This window comes from Rhamphochromis sp. 'chilingali' (assembly GCF_963969265.1).
Source record: "Rhamphochromis sp. 'chilingali' genome assembly, chromosome: 9".
NCBI classification, from domain to species: Eukaryota; Metazoa; Chordata; class Actinopteri; order Cichliformes; family Cichlidae; genus Rhamphochromis; species Rhamphochromis sp. 'chilingali'.
The window spans coordinates 13,451,708-13,464,646 of record NC_137936.1 but is presented as its reverse complement, the minus strand read 5'-3'; the positions used below and the strand labels follow the sequence as shown (position 1 = coordinate 13,464,646).

At 39.4% G+C, this 12,939-nt stretch overlaps 2 protein-coding genes across 5 annotated transcripts in view; both read right to left on the bottom strand.

The window, feature by feature from the left end:
* The window catches only part of cita (citron rho-interacting serine/threonine kinase a), a 39,976-nt gene extending 31,231 nt beyond the window's left edge, over positions 1-8,745 (bottom strand). For 3 of the 4 annotated variants that reach the window (XM_080892395.1, XM_080892397.1, XM_080892398.1), the window contains exons 1-10: positions 8,609-8,745; positions 8,264-8,436; positions 8,007-8,148; positions 7,471-7,646; positions 5,317-5,418; positions 3,083-3,225; positions 2,619-2,712; positions 2,327-2,533; positions 1,999-2,152; positions 345-534 (exon numbers count right to left, since the gene is read on the bottom strand). In XM_080892395.1, the coding sequence (XP_080748521.1) occupies positions 345-534; positions 1,999-2,152; positions 2,327-2,533; positions 2,619-2,712; positions 3,083-3,225; positions 5,317-5,418; positions 7,471-7,646; positions 8,007-8,148; positions 8,264-8,365 (1,310 nt within the window). In that variant the 5' untranslated portion in view covers positions 8,366-8,436; positions 8,609-8,745. The remainder of the gene's footprint in view (positions 1-344; positions 535-1,998; positions 2,153-2,326; positions 2,534-2,618; positions 2,713-3,082; positions 3,226-5,316; positions 5,419-7,470; positions 7,647-8,006; positions 8,149-8,263; positions 8,437-8,608) is intronic. The other variant, XM_080892396.1, reaches the window with a different exon arrangement.
* A 658-nt stretch (positions 8,746-9,403) lies between these two features.
* LOC308403080 (beta-crystallin B3-like) lies at positions 9,404-10,739 on the bottom strand (the record flags this gene model as incomplete). The annotated part of the gene is made up of 5 exons (XM_080892333.1): positions 9,404-9,800; positions 9,960-10,102; positions 10,192-10,324; positions 10,446-10,561; positions 10,665-10,739. 5 exons carry the CDS (start codon positions 10,737-10,739, stop codon positions 9,524-9,526), a joined length of 744 nt encoding a protein of 247 aa, XP_080748459.1. The 3' UTR covers positions 9,404-9,523.
* Positions 10,740-12,939: the final 2,200 nt, after the last annotated feature.

The following is a 12,939-nucleotide window of genomic DNA, read 5'->3' as shown; positions in this document are numbered from 1 at the left end:
GAGCACCACAGAACAGGAGGATCCCTCCCTTTTCTCATTCCTTGTCTGACACAGCATATAGCCAAACCCTTTTTGGCCCCAACAGGCACAACACTAATGACAGGGACAATACCAACTGCCCTGGGCACCATGCTAGGTCACCTGAAACAAGGCTACCTGGAAATTGTTGCCGTGGTAATGAGGAGACTAATGGCAGAACAGCATTCAATACTAGCATGGGGTCTTTACCAACAAAAGGTATTAGAAAGGTGCATGCAAAAGGTCTCTGCATCATCTAAAGGAAAAACAGGCTTTAGTCTACTTTGAATGATCCCAACAATGACTAGTAAACAGGTACCACTTACTCAGTTTTGGCCAACAGTATCAACGCTCTGCTGAAGAACCAGCCTAGAAAAGGCAGATCCTGGCCCTGGAAGCCCGCCGGCAGAGCTCCTTGCTGGGCTGCTGAGGCTGGCCAGGGGGCTGCCTGCTCCGGTTCCTCAAAATTAGAGGTGTCATCTTCAGCATGCAACGCAGGAACGAAAGGCGGGAGAACTGCAGGGGAAGAGCATGAGAGGTGGGAATAAGAGAAAGGGCAAGGGAAAAAGGAAGCCGCTATGAACAAGGTACTTAAAAACAAAAAATGTAAAAAAAAATAAAATTAAAATAAAAAAAAAAAAAAAAACACAAGGAGAAAGGGGAGAGAAAGGAAGGGAGGAGGAATAGAGAGCGGAGAGCGGTGGGAGCCTAGAGAGCAGTAAGTCGCGCGTTGATGCACATGCTGCCTCTGTCCCTCCCTCCTCTCTTTCGCGCTCTCTCATACACACATGCTCACTCACTCTCTCACTGCAGCAGAGCAAGCTAATCAGCTGGACCCAAAGCTGATGCATAAAGCTCTATCCGTGCTCAGTTGTGAATAAACAAGGATGATATTTTTAATGCAGACATTTGTACAAATATGTATTTTGAGGGGTTTTTTTGCTACTACTCAAACAAAATCAATTAACAAAGAGAAAAATAAATAAAGAAAAACTATCAATCTAAACACTTTATCATAGACAAATCAGTGCTAAGAGGAAACCATGGGCATAGTAATGTTATATAATTACTTTATAATGGGGGGGTGTCATCTGCAGAAAATACCTATTTGGTAGAGCCAAAACAAACACCAATCACCCCTGCAGATACACTTGTGAATTACAGTAGCACTGTAGGCATGTGCCTCTTCAATGTGACCATGCTTCACTGAAATTATCTATTAATTTGAGTGTTATGGGTGTGTTTTCCAATGGCCAGTCAGGGGAAACTGTGAAACTCACTGGCAACAATAACATTTAACAAACGCTACAAAGAGCATGTCTGGTGTTGCCTGTGTAAACGATGCGTGCTGCATCTGTTGAGAAACAGATGAGTCGCAGATCTTAACGGTCTGCCTTCCCTTCCTCAGGAAAAAAAAACCAAAAAAAAAAAAAAACCATGGCTTACTGCCAACAGCGCACAGAATCTCATTATTTTACTATAGACAACACCAACACTATTGTTGTCTATGAGCTCACCCCCTGAACACACACAGACGTAGACTAGATGCTGTTGGGTGGGGTTTTGTTTATATATATACACACATACATATATACACACACACACACATATATATATATATACATACATATATATATATACACACATACATATATACACACACACATATATATATATATATATATATATATATATATATATATATATATATATATATATATATATATATATATATATATATATATATATATATATATATATATATATATATATATATATATATATATATATATATATATATATATATATATATATATAAAAAAATAAAAGAATAAAAACCCAAGCATTAGAATTTGACAACTAGTAATATATCAACTGTGTTGTAACACAATTACAACAAGAATATGTCATTTCAAGTGAAATTGAGCACGTCCACTAAAAAGATTGCAGAGGAGTCTCAAGGGAGAGGAATCTCCTCACCTTGTCGCAAGTTGTTCCAGTCAACGCTGGAGAAGAAAGAGTGACAGTGGAGTCCCTGGAAACCCAGTCGCTCCTTTGCACCACAAAGTAAGCTCTGTACCAAGTCTACAAACTGCTTACTGGTACGTGGCTCCTCTGGAAACTTTAAGCAACGCTGTAGGCAAAAATAAATAAATTGAACAAGAATTGAATAAATATTTCATAGACTGATTAAATATTGCCTAAATTAGACTGCATATATTACTGACCGTAACAGGAATACTGATTACACCGTTTGTGTCTGATCTGTTATAGATATTGAATACATAAACAATGACAATGTCAGCACCTGGAAGTTAAGGATGTTGTAGATAGTCTTGGTCGAAGTGGCTTCAGAAAAAGGTGACCGGGCATAAATCATCTCATAGGCAATGACCCCAAGCGACCACCAATCACACTCAACTCCATAGGTGCTGTTAGAACCCCCATTCATGGCTGTCAGGACTTCAGGGGAAAGAAAGTCCTGGGTTCCGACAGGCACTGTGGAAGTGGCCACCTGGGAAAACATAACAGAAACTCTGTAATGTCATTGTGAAGACCAGTGAAGTTAATACATATAGCAAAGCCTATATTCGACTTACCGTTTTGTTAGCAGTCAGCCTGGCAGCTGATCCAAAGTCAGCCAGCTTAATATGACCAGTCCGATCAATGAGAATATTCTCTGGTTTGACATCTCTGTAAGTGGATAGTTTAGTAGAAATTTGATACGGCTTTTACAGAGCTGTTTGTTGTCTGAGTACTGTAAAATGCTCTACTGCTCCAAGCATAACAGAGACATTTGCAAACTCCACAGCATTTTTATAACATTTGCCATCACACTGTATATTAAATTAGTTAAAGCGATAACAATTCTCATGTACAGGATCCGGTTATTGTGGCCTTTTCAATGAAAACGAAAGAAAAACATTTTTAATATAGACCTGGAAGTCGAGAAACCCATTCTACGGGAACACTGCCACTCCTTCATTGATCATGTTTTACTGTTAAGTCTTACTTGGCTAATCCTCTATCAATAACAGGTTGGATTTCATAGCGGGTATTTTACCTGTGGACGTAGCCCAACTGGTGGACAGCATGAATGGCCTCTACCAGCTCAGCCAAATAAAATCGAGCCATGGACTCATCAAACTGATCCTCATATCGGTTTAGGAGAGACATCAGGTCACCGCCTGGCAAGTACTCCATCGCCTGAAAGCATATGTGTTTAAAGTGAGGAACTGGCAGGATAAGACTATAACCAGTACATAGCATTTGAAGGATTGTGTGTTGTTGTTGAAGGCTGTAAAAGCTTTAAGAACGCCTCTAAATGTGTCTATATTTAGAAGGAAAAACAAAGCAACAAGTGTAGGGCCATGTGTCTGAGCTTACATCAAAGCTCTGCTCCGCATAAGCTTATAGGGTGGTTCTCCTCATTATAGATTCAGTTATATAACACTGGGTACTATTGCTGATTTATCTATGATACTGCAGTCAAAGTATTCCTGTTCAATTGCTAAAAATATGTCAAGAATAAATGCATAATCCCAGTGTAGCCTAGAATGAATGATCATAGGATGAAAGAAGACACATTTAACTCAAAGCAACATACTGCAACCATAACATAGCCCATTTGAAGACATGTAGTTTTGAAAGTTTGGAAAAATAAATCAGCCTTGGTTAACGTTGCCTAAAATTCTTTTTTTTTTTCCTGCTGTCTGCACACTGAAATAAAAGGTGCTGTGCCAAGTTGATTTGAGCTATATGTTTAAAGCCATACAGCCATAAACAGGCAAAGCCCATGCACATGAATGGTCAGCGAGTCTCAATGAACAGGAGCATTCTCCAGTGTTACCTAGCAACAGGGAGACTGGGTGCCTCTCTGACACACGGATAAAGATGGATGCTTTGTATTTTCCTCCATGCTCAGTTAAGGAGCAGAGAGACAGAGGGGGAGAGAAAAAAAGAGGAAGAATTGAAACAGATATGCAGGGGACATAAAGGAACATATATAGATGGTGAGAGAAAGAAAACAAAAAGGGCAGGATAAAATATAAGGCCCAGCTGCACAAGAAACTGACTGCACTCTTTCCTACTACCTAAGACAGCCTTGATCATAAGGAAAAATACAGATTCATTGTAAGTTTAACAGCTAACTGTAACTGACAAAGTGCTAAGATTGCATTATTAAAAGGGATACGTTTCCCCCTTTAATTAGTTACTCATACAATAATGCAGCATAAAGAGTATACATTCACTGAGTGTTTTAAATGGTAAACAGTAAGTTTAGTTTCTGATTTCCCTCCTTATTTTTCACAGTGATAGCTTAAAAAAATGTGATACTGTTTTGTTAGTTGCAGTAAGCTTTTAATTTCAAGAAAAACTAAAACCAAGCACAGCATCTAAAAAGCCACAGGAGGAGTCAGTAATGAATGATGTGATTTATCATGAAAAAATCCTGGTCACTGTGGAACGTACTGATGGCAAAAATAACGACTTAAGGATGAAACCTTTTTTCCCCTGCTACAAAATATTTTTCTTGTACAAACAGATTGGTCATTTTATAATTCCTCCTTCACATGCCACTTTGAGTGACTGCCAGTTTTGTTGGTCAAATTTTGAAAATCAAAGATAGAAAGCAGGTAACAATAGGCAAATTTTGATGATTGTATTTCTAGGGTTCATGTATAGTGTGGGTGTTTGTTTTACTTCTGAGTCTAGCCATTTTCCCCACAGTATAATTTTAGAGTTTGGGGGAATACACAGTGTGCTTATGATACTTTGAGTGAAAGCTAATATGTCATACCAACTCAATTTTTTGTTTCATAGCACCAAATCACAACAGGAGTTGCCTCAAGGGCCTTTATATTGCAAGGTAAAGACCCTACTATATATATACAGAAACCCCCCAACAGTCAAACAACCCCCTCTGAGCAAACACTATGGAACAGTAGGAAGGAAAAACTCACTTTTAACAGGAAGACACCTCAGGCAGAACCAGGCTTAGGGAAGGGCAGCTATCTACTATGACCAGTCACTATACGGTCAGTACTATTTTGTAACACTGGGACTAACACTACATCGAGGCCTACACTACAAAATACAAGGCCTTTGCTTTATACATCAAATATAGCACAAATATTGTATTAGTAAGTACAGTATGTTGTGTGTGTGCCATTTTCTCTGTGTGTTACAAAAGATCCTTAAAATATTCTTTTGATTCAGAAAAAATTAGCAAACTAGTCATTTCAATTCATCATTAAGATAAAAAAGAAAAAAAAGAAACATGTGCCGCAGTCTCACCAGGTAAACATCATCTTTATCCTGGAAGGCATACAGCAGCTGTGGGATCCAGGGACTACTGTTCAGAGCCAAGATCCTCCGCTCCTCTTCATGAAAAATCACCTTTGAAGAGTTAGAAGGTGAGCAATGAGCAGTTATACTGTTTGAAATGTAAGCAATACAAATATACACTGTGATTAGTATAATGGCCATATAAACAGATGTGCCTGAAACACAGAAACTTCCATATTAAGAAACTGAATGTGGGTTAAATGTAATTGCATTTTATTTCAGATAAAACTGTGAAAAAAATCTACTTTTTCTGGTGATTAGAATTCTTGCCTTTCTCGTCTAGCTTCAGTTCTTGTTCCCTCTTTTTATAAGCGACAGATGAGACTAAATTACACTAAACTGTCACAGGTGGCACGAAGAAGACATTTCTTGTTCATTAAAACTGTTCATTCTTCAGCTCCCTTTGTGTCACAGCTCATGTACTATTCTGACGGAGATCTGTCCGATTAGTCATATGCCAGAGAGCACAGCTGTGAAATATTGGATCCAAGTGACATTTGTTGTGCTTAGCCCTACAGCACTCTCCAGTGGACTTTTTTAGGAGTACAAATTTGAAACACCAAGTAGCTGAGACACAGTTAACAGTACTTGTGTAGTAAATGTGAAAGTGAAAAATTCAAGCCCCTTATTCTTTATACACTTCAATACTCCTGAGGAAATCATTTTATTAGAGGACTATTATAACAAAAAAAAAAAAGATAAAATAATTATCCCATGCATCCAGGTTAACTGGTGTTTCTAAATTGCTCATCGGTCTGAATATGAGAGTGAATAGTTGTCTCTGTGTTAAAATAATTAAATAAATACTTTTCAATAAATGCTATTATTACATGATTGTTCTCAGTGAATTTCATTCTGACAGAAATCCATCTCAAGTATATGAACCTTTCCACTCCCATTAGACGGACTCTAAATCTACCCGTTTTATAGGGTTTCCACTTGTGGTAGTGAGCAAACCACAAGTGGTATTATAAACATTAATTAAACATTAATAATGGGCATTTGTTCCACTAATCTATGACAGTGTATTCAAAGAAATCCTGAAACAAAAGCTACAGTCTTGAGAAAAAGAACGTTTTTTTCAGTGAAGTACACCCTTACTGTGTAGGAATTAAGAGGGTAAGTAGCAGGCAGATGCTGCTGATCACCAGCAAATGTGACCACCTCTGCAAAAACAAGTTCAACAAAGTAATCCAAAGGTCAGATGGCCCAATATTCAAAGAAATTTCAAAAAACAAAACAAAAGGGCTACATCTCAGGCTCGAGTTAACATGTTAAAGTTTGTAACAACACAACTAAAAAAAAAAAAGAGTGAAGAAGTATGTCTTATTTGAAAATGCCCATCTAAAAAGAAGATGGTAGCTCAGTTTAGGTTTGCAAAGTTGAATCTGAACAAACCACAAGATTTCAAGAGCAATATCCTTCAGACAGACAAGACGAAAGTGGACATGCTTGGCTATAATGCACAGCACCACAACTGGTGAACATCAAAGACAGCATATCAACAAAAATGCCTCAAATGGAGTTCTAGAGGCTGATGATTTGGGCTTTTATTTCACCCACAGTACCTGGGGTGCGTGCAGTGGGAAGTAGCTATGAACTCCTCTGTATGCCAAAGTATTGACGATTGAGAGTAAGGACATCTGTCCAAAAGCTAAAGCTACACCCAAACTAGGTCATGTAACGTAACAATGACACCAAGCAAAGCAACAAATCTACAACCGAATGACTAAAAAAGAAAAGAATCAAGGTGTTGCAATGGTCCAGTCCTCAACTAGACTGAAGTGTCTAGAGGAACCCAGACATTTATTTGCTGTGCATAAACAAATTTTCACAAACCTCTGCAAACAGAAGCAACGTTGTAAAGCTACAAAACTGTTAAGTGCACAAGACTGCTACAGTGGAATCCTTAAAACTTTCTTTTTCACACAACTTTAAATGGAACCAGCATACATTTATTTTATTACTCCCACCTCTGGTTTTCCTTCTGGAAAAAAAACTATTAACAAATAAATAGCAAACTACCAAAATTTCCTTTTTGTGTCCCAGACATGGATATCAAAACTCTCTGGTACGATGTAGTTCTTAGAGGACGAAACTTACATTTTCTTGAGTGCGTAAAACTGTCTTCTTCATGACTTTAAGTGCACAAACACCTCCAGTAGCCTTCTCCCGGACAACTCGGACTTCAGCAAAACGACCCCGACCCACCACTGCATGCAGGTCAAAGTCTTGAAGCCTGGGCTGTAGGGCCCGCAGCTCCGAGACAACTTCAGAAACTGTTTCAAAAAGCACGAACAGCTCAGCACAGCACAAACAACTTTTTCACCCTTTATGGCTTCAAAATTTGAAGTAAAACCTTTAAGACATTCTTATGAATGCGAACTATGAGCTAAACACCTTATTCTAACTAGACCAACAGCAACATACTCTTAGTACAATTATCAAAGTCCACCTTACAGATATTACAAAAAAGGCATAAGCCTTGTAGTATGCTTAAGAGCATTTTAAAACTGTGCATCACAAATATAACTGCTCTTAATCAATTTCATCAGTTGATATAATCAGGTTTTGTTAAAACGGATATGACTGATAAATAAAACAAACAAATCTTGCTCATATTTAAAATGTATGCTTACATTTATTGACGAAGTTTGCCACATGATGTATTTTCATAAGTTCTGGGGAAGTGCACTCTTGGTAGAGAAGCAGCAAAGCCTCCAGAAACTCTTCCCGACCTAAAGTGCATCCTCCCTGCTCCCCACACAGACTCAGTCGTCCCTGAAAACAATACACAAACAAGAAAAGTGGAATTCACAGGAGTCTGCTATTCGGGATGTATTTAAACTGAATTTTAAGAGATCGAAACTACACCTAAACTGATCCATTACTTTACCTGAAACAGCTGGTTGAGTCGTGAGCTGCGGCTAGTGATAGGGTCAGCAGAGGAAGACGGTGTTTTCAGGTTTCCCTGACTCACGTATTTAAACTTCAGCATGGTCTCTTCACAGCATAAAAGCAGGTAGCAAGTCGAGATTTAAATCCAGGGCATTAACGAAATATTGATACCTACAGACCAAGGAAAAGCTGTCACTTGGTGTCAACAACATGCCCCCCTTTAGCGCGCTAAGCTAACGGTGGGTAACGTTCGCTTTCTAACTTAGCTTATAAAACAACATTAAAGACGAAACACTCTTGACATATGAATAAAATTAAAGCGGTCTGTTAGGAAATTACTCACCAGCTAGTCGTTTAGGTAGCTATTATACTCTTTCTAAGTTATATAGGCATATTTATGTGCTTAAGAGCACACTATTTTCTACACAGCCACCCTGTTTCCGGTCAACTTTCAAATTTTGCGCGTTGCCCGCCCAGCTCACGAGCCTGCTGAATGAATCTTGGTTCTGATTGGATGTTCCATTTTATGTGGGCGGGCATAAATGCAGTTGTTAACCAATGAGAGTTGAGCACACCAAGGAACGCTGGGAAAGGTTCTGAAGAGGGGGCTGATCGTGTTTTTATCAACAAAACAGTGGCTGAATATCACAGTTAGTTTACAATCTAACAAGTGCCTAATAGTAAAAAAAAAAATGTATAAAAATAGCAAAAATTTTATGAGCATTAATTACAATGCCCCAGAGTTAAAAAGAAACGGGGCCTGACTAGATTCAAAGACTCAGAAGAACCAAACATCAGGTCGACAGTGACTAAATAATTGAAAAAGAATATCAGGTTATCAGTGGTAGTGTAGCAAGGATTTCTAGTGTCACAAAAAAAACAAAGTTTTTTTTTTTCACATCACGCACCCTTCTAATGCCAATTACTAATAGTTGATAATTATTTCTTTCTGGTCTGAATTATTGTTTACTTAATTTTAATATACTTATAAGTTGTTTGTCTAATGCACAGATCGTTTTAACACTCTCACTCCAATCCCATGTATTAATTTATGCAAAATAAATGGCATGGAATAATTTACAAATAACCAGAATCAGGGCCAAAACTTTTATTTCCAACAGAGATGCATGGTTAATTTTTTCAGTTCCAGTTTTCCAAAAGCCTAAACCAATAAAGAGCTTTAATAATGAGAGACTAAGGACTGGCCAGCTGCCTTCAGCATTCACCAGTTTCTGTGGAAGGTGTCAGAGGTGGGAGTTTAAGCTTCGGGCTGAGTTTGGGATTTGGGGTTGGGAATAGGGTTAGGATTGGGTGGTGTAGGGCCAGGGGCTGGAGCTGGGGCTGGACCAGGAGCTGGGGCAGGGGCGGGGGCAGGGGCAATATAGCACCCTCTCTTATGCCACTGCATGTCCCGCACACGTCGGACGGACTGGATCTGAGGTGCAGTGGCTCCCCAATCATTCCAGTGCTTGAAGTCTCCTTGCTCAAACACATACTGGCGCCCTCTGTAACCTGGATACATGTATCCTACCCACCTTCACGAGAAAGAGAAACAGTATCACATTTCTGGGACAGTGATTTTTACACAAATTTAGTATCATTTTGCACAAATGCACTTCTATCTTACATTTCATGGCTTCAGTTCTGATAAGTGGAAATCATTGTAGTGAGAGACTGAGAATGGTGAAACTTACGTTCCATTGACAGCCTTAGCACTGGCCACACGGTCTTGGAAACCATGAGCCCACAGACTGGGGACATCATCATCAACAATCTCCATTTTTCTGCCTTCAAAGCCAGCATTCTCAAACAGATGTAACTTGTGATCTGCACTGTCCTGCAGAAAACAGTATATTTCCACATGTTTAACATCAACCCTTGCAAAATCACAAAATGTCTGAGGTTCATTTCATTTCAAGTACATACCACTTTCAGAGGCCTAAAGGAGCTCAGGCTGTAGCTACTCTGGCAGTTGGTCCAGGTGCTCCAACGAGGATACTCTCCTTTCTCCAGCACAAACAGCTCTCCAGCAAAACTTGGACGCTCAAACCCTACCCATCTGACAACATGGAAAATAAGCAAGACATATAAATGCACACATTTGTTGAAAGCAAAGGTAACAGCTACAAAATAGGATCTACATGCAGTGAAAATGAAGGAAGGGTAACTGAGTCACTCACGGTCCCGACTCCACAATGACTGAACCAACCCTTTGTGTCTTCTCCAGCACATCTTTACATTCACCAGACAGCTCCACCTTTTTTCCACGAAAGTTCTCATACTCAAAAACCACCAGCTGCAAAACAGGGACAGGTGGAGCAGTTGAATGATGCAGTCCATAAGCCCGTGGTCTTTTTGAGCTTGTTTAACAGAAAAGTCCCTCTTGTTAAATCTGGTACCTTATATGTTGCTCCAGCCCCTCCTTGGCCCTTTTCTGCAGGCAGCTGGTCTGGGGTTCCCTGCTGGTCTGTCATTTTTAGTCTACAAAGCACAACAATCACATTGCTTAGTGTCAGATTAAATACATACACCTGATATACAAAATAAACATTCAAATAAAAATGATGAGATATGAGCTATTGACTTTATGCACTTGAAAAAGGTTTTCCTGCAAGATTGGATTGCATAATACAGTTTAGATTAGCATAATCTTGTTGTTCAGAAATCAATCAGGAAGTAACCTGCAAACTTTTGTTTAGCTTACACAAATCTTACTTGTATCTGTTAGAATAGCACACTAATAGTCCCTCTGGATCCACACAGAAGAAGTTCTTGAAAGAAAACAAAAAAAAGGGAAAATAATTATCTTGGTTCTTTTTCCCTTTTTCTTTTTTTTTCTTTACCTTGATGGCTTGTGCTTCAATGCACCCCGTACAAGCCACGTTTTCCGTCTTCCCTCTTTCTTTTCTTTGCCCTTTCTGTCTGTGACTGAGTGAGGATCTGTGTGGAGGCCTGGTGAGCGGTTGGTGGATGCCAGTGGGGGTATTTATGGTTTATTTCTAGCCACAGCAGCAAAAAGCCTGTTGATGCAGCAAGTCTGTCGCACCCATTGTGTCCATCACACTGCTTCTCAATAGGATTGCCCTCTGTCCCTGGCACACTGGCAAGCGCTGCCCAGCTCTCTGCCTGTGCTGCCATCCTGACCATGATCCTATAGTGGGTACAAGTTCTGACTGCCAGCCAAGAGAATGAACAGAGATCAGTCTCACTCAGCACTATTGGCCCCACCCAGCTATCTTGCTCTCCACTCTCCACTCTTCTACCCCTTTCTTTACCTTTCTCTTCATCCAGTTCCCAACAGAAATTGCATCCAAATTTTCCCTTTATGTGCAATTTCAAAAGAATAGGCACATTTTTATGAATAACTCCAAAAAAACGACAAGAGCAAAAGGATTTGTAAAACACAATCGAAGAAGTCACTCAACACTTTTTAGGCACACCTATTCAACTGCTTGTTATCTAAGCAATCAATCACATTGACACTGAAACTGCATTAAAAAGTGCATTTAGGCATGTGGTCAAGACGGCCTCCTGAAGTTCAAATTGAGAATCAGAATGGAGCATAAAGGATGACTTAATTGACTTTGAATCTGGCATAATACCAGATGGGCTGGTCTGAATATGTCAGAAAGTGCTGATCTACTGGGATTTAACACACAACCATCTCTAGAGTTTACAGAGAATGGTTTAAAAAAAAAAAAGAAAATATCCAGTGAGCTGCAGTTCTCTGGGTGAAAATTCCTGGTTGATGCCAAAAGTTAGAGGACAATGACCAAACTGCTTTGAGCTGATAGGATGAAAAAAGTAACTTAAATAGCCATTTTTTTACAACCAAGGTATACAAAAGACCATCTCTGAACAAATGACACATTGAACCTTGAAGCAGACGGGACCACACTGGGTGCCACTCCTATCACCGAAGAACAAGAAACTGGGGCTACAGTTCAAACAAGCTCACTGGAATTGCACAATGGAAAATTGGAAAAACATTTCCCAGTCTTGATTTCTGCAGTAACATTCAGAGCATAGAGTGAGAATTTGGCATAAACAAAATAAGACCATGAATCCATCCGGGCTTATATCAATAGTTTGGGCTGCTGCTGGTGTGATGATGTGGAGGGATATTTTCCTGCACCCTTTGCTACCAACAGAGAATTATTTAAACACCGCAGTCCACCTGAGTATTGTTGTTGACCCTGTCTATCCCTTAATGATCACAGTACACCCATCTTCTGATGGCTGCTTCCAGCAGGATAACACAGGTGACAGAAAGCTCAGATTATCTCAAAGTGATTTCTTGAACCTGACAGTGATTTCATTGTGCTCAAATGGCCTCCACAATCACCACATCTCATTCCAATAGAGCTCCTTTGGGATGTGGTGGAAAGGGAGATTCACATCATGGATGCGCAGCAGCTGAATATCTAGCAACTGTTTGATGCCATCATGACAATATGGACAAAATCTCTGAGGAATGTTTCCAGCTCCTGGGTTGAATCTATGCCACAAAGGATTAAGGTAGCTCTGAAGGTGGAAAGGGTGTCCAACCCAGTATGAGTAAGGTGTACCTAATATATTGCCCAGTTAATGTATCTATGCTTTACTGCCACTGAATACATGCAATAGGAAGTTCAATGTCCAAAATAAATCAATCAACCAACAAATAAATAATAC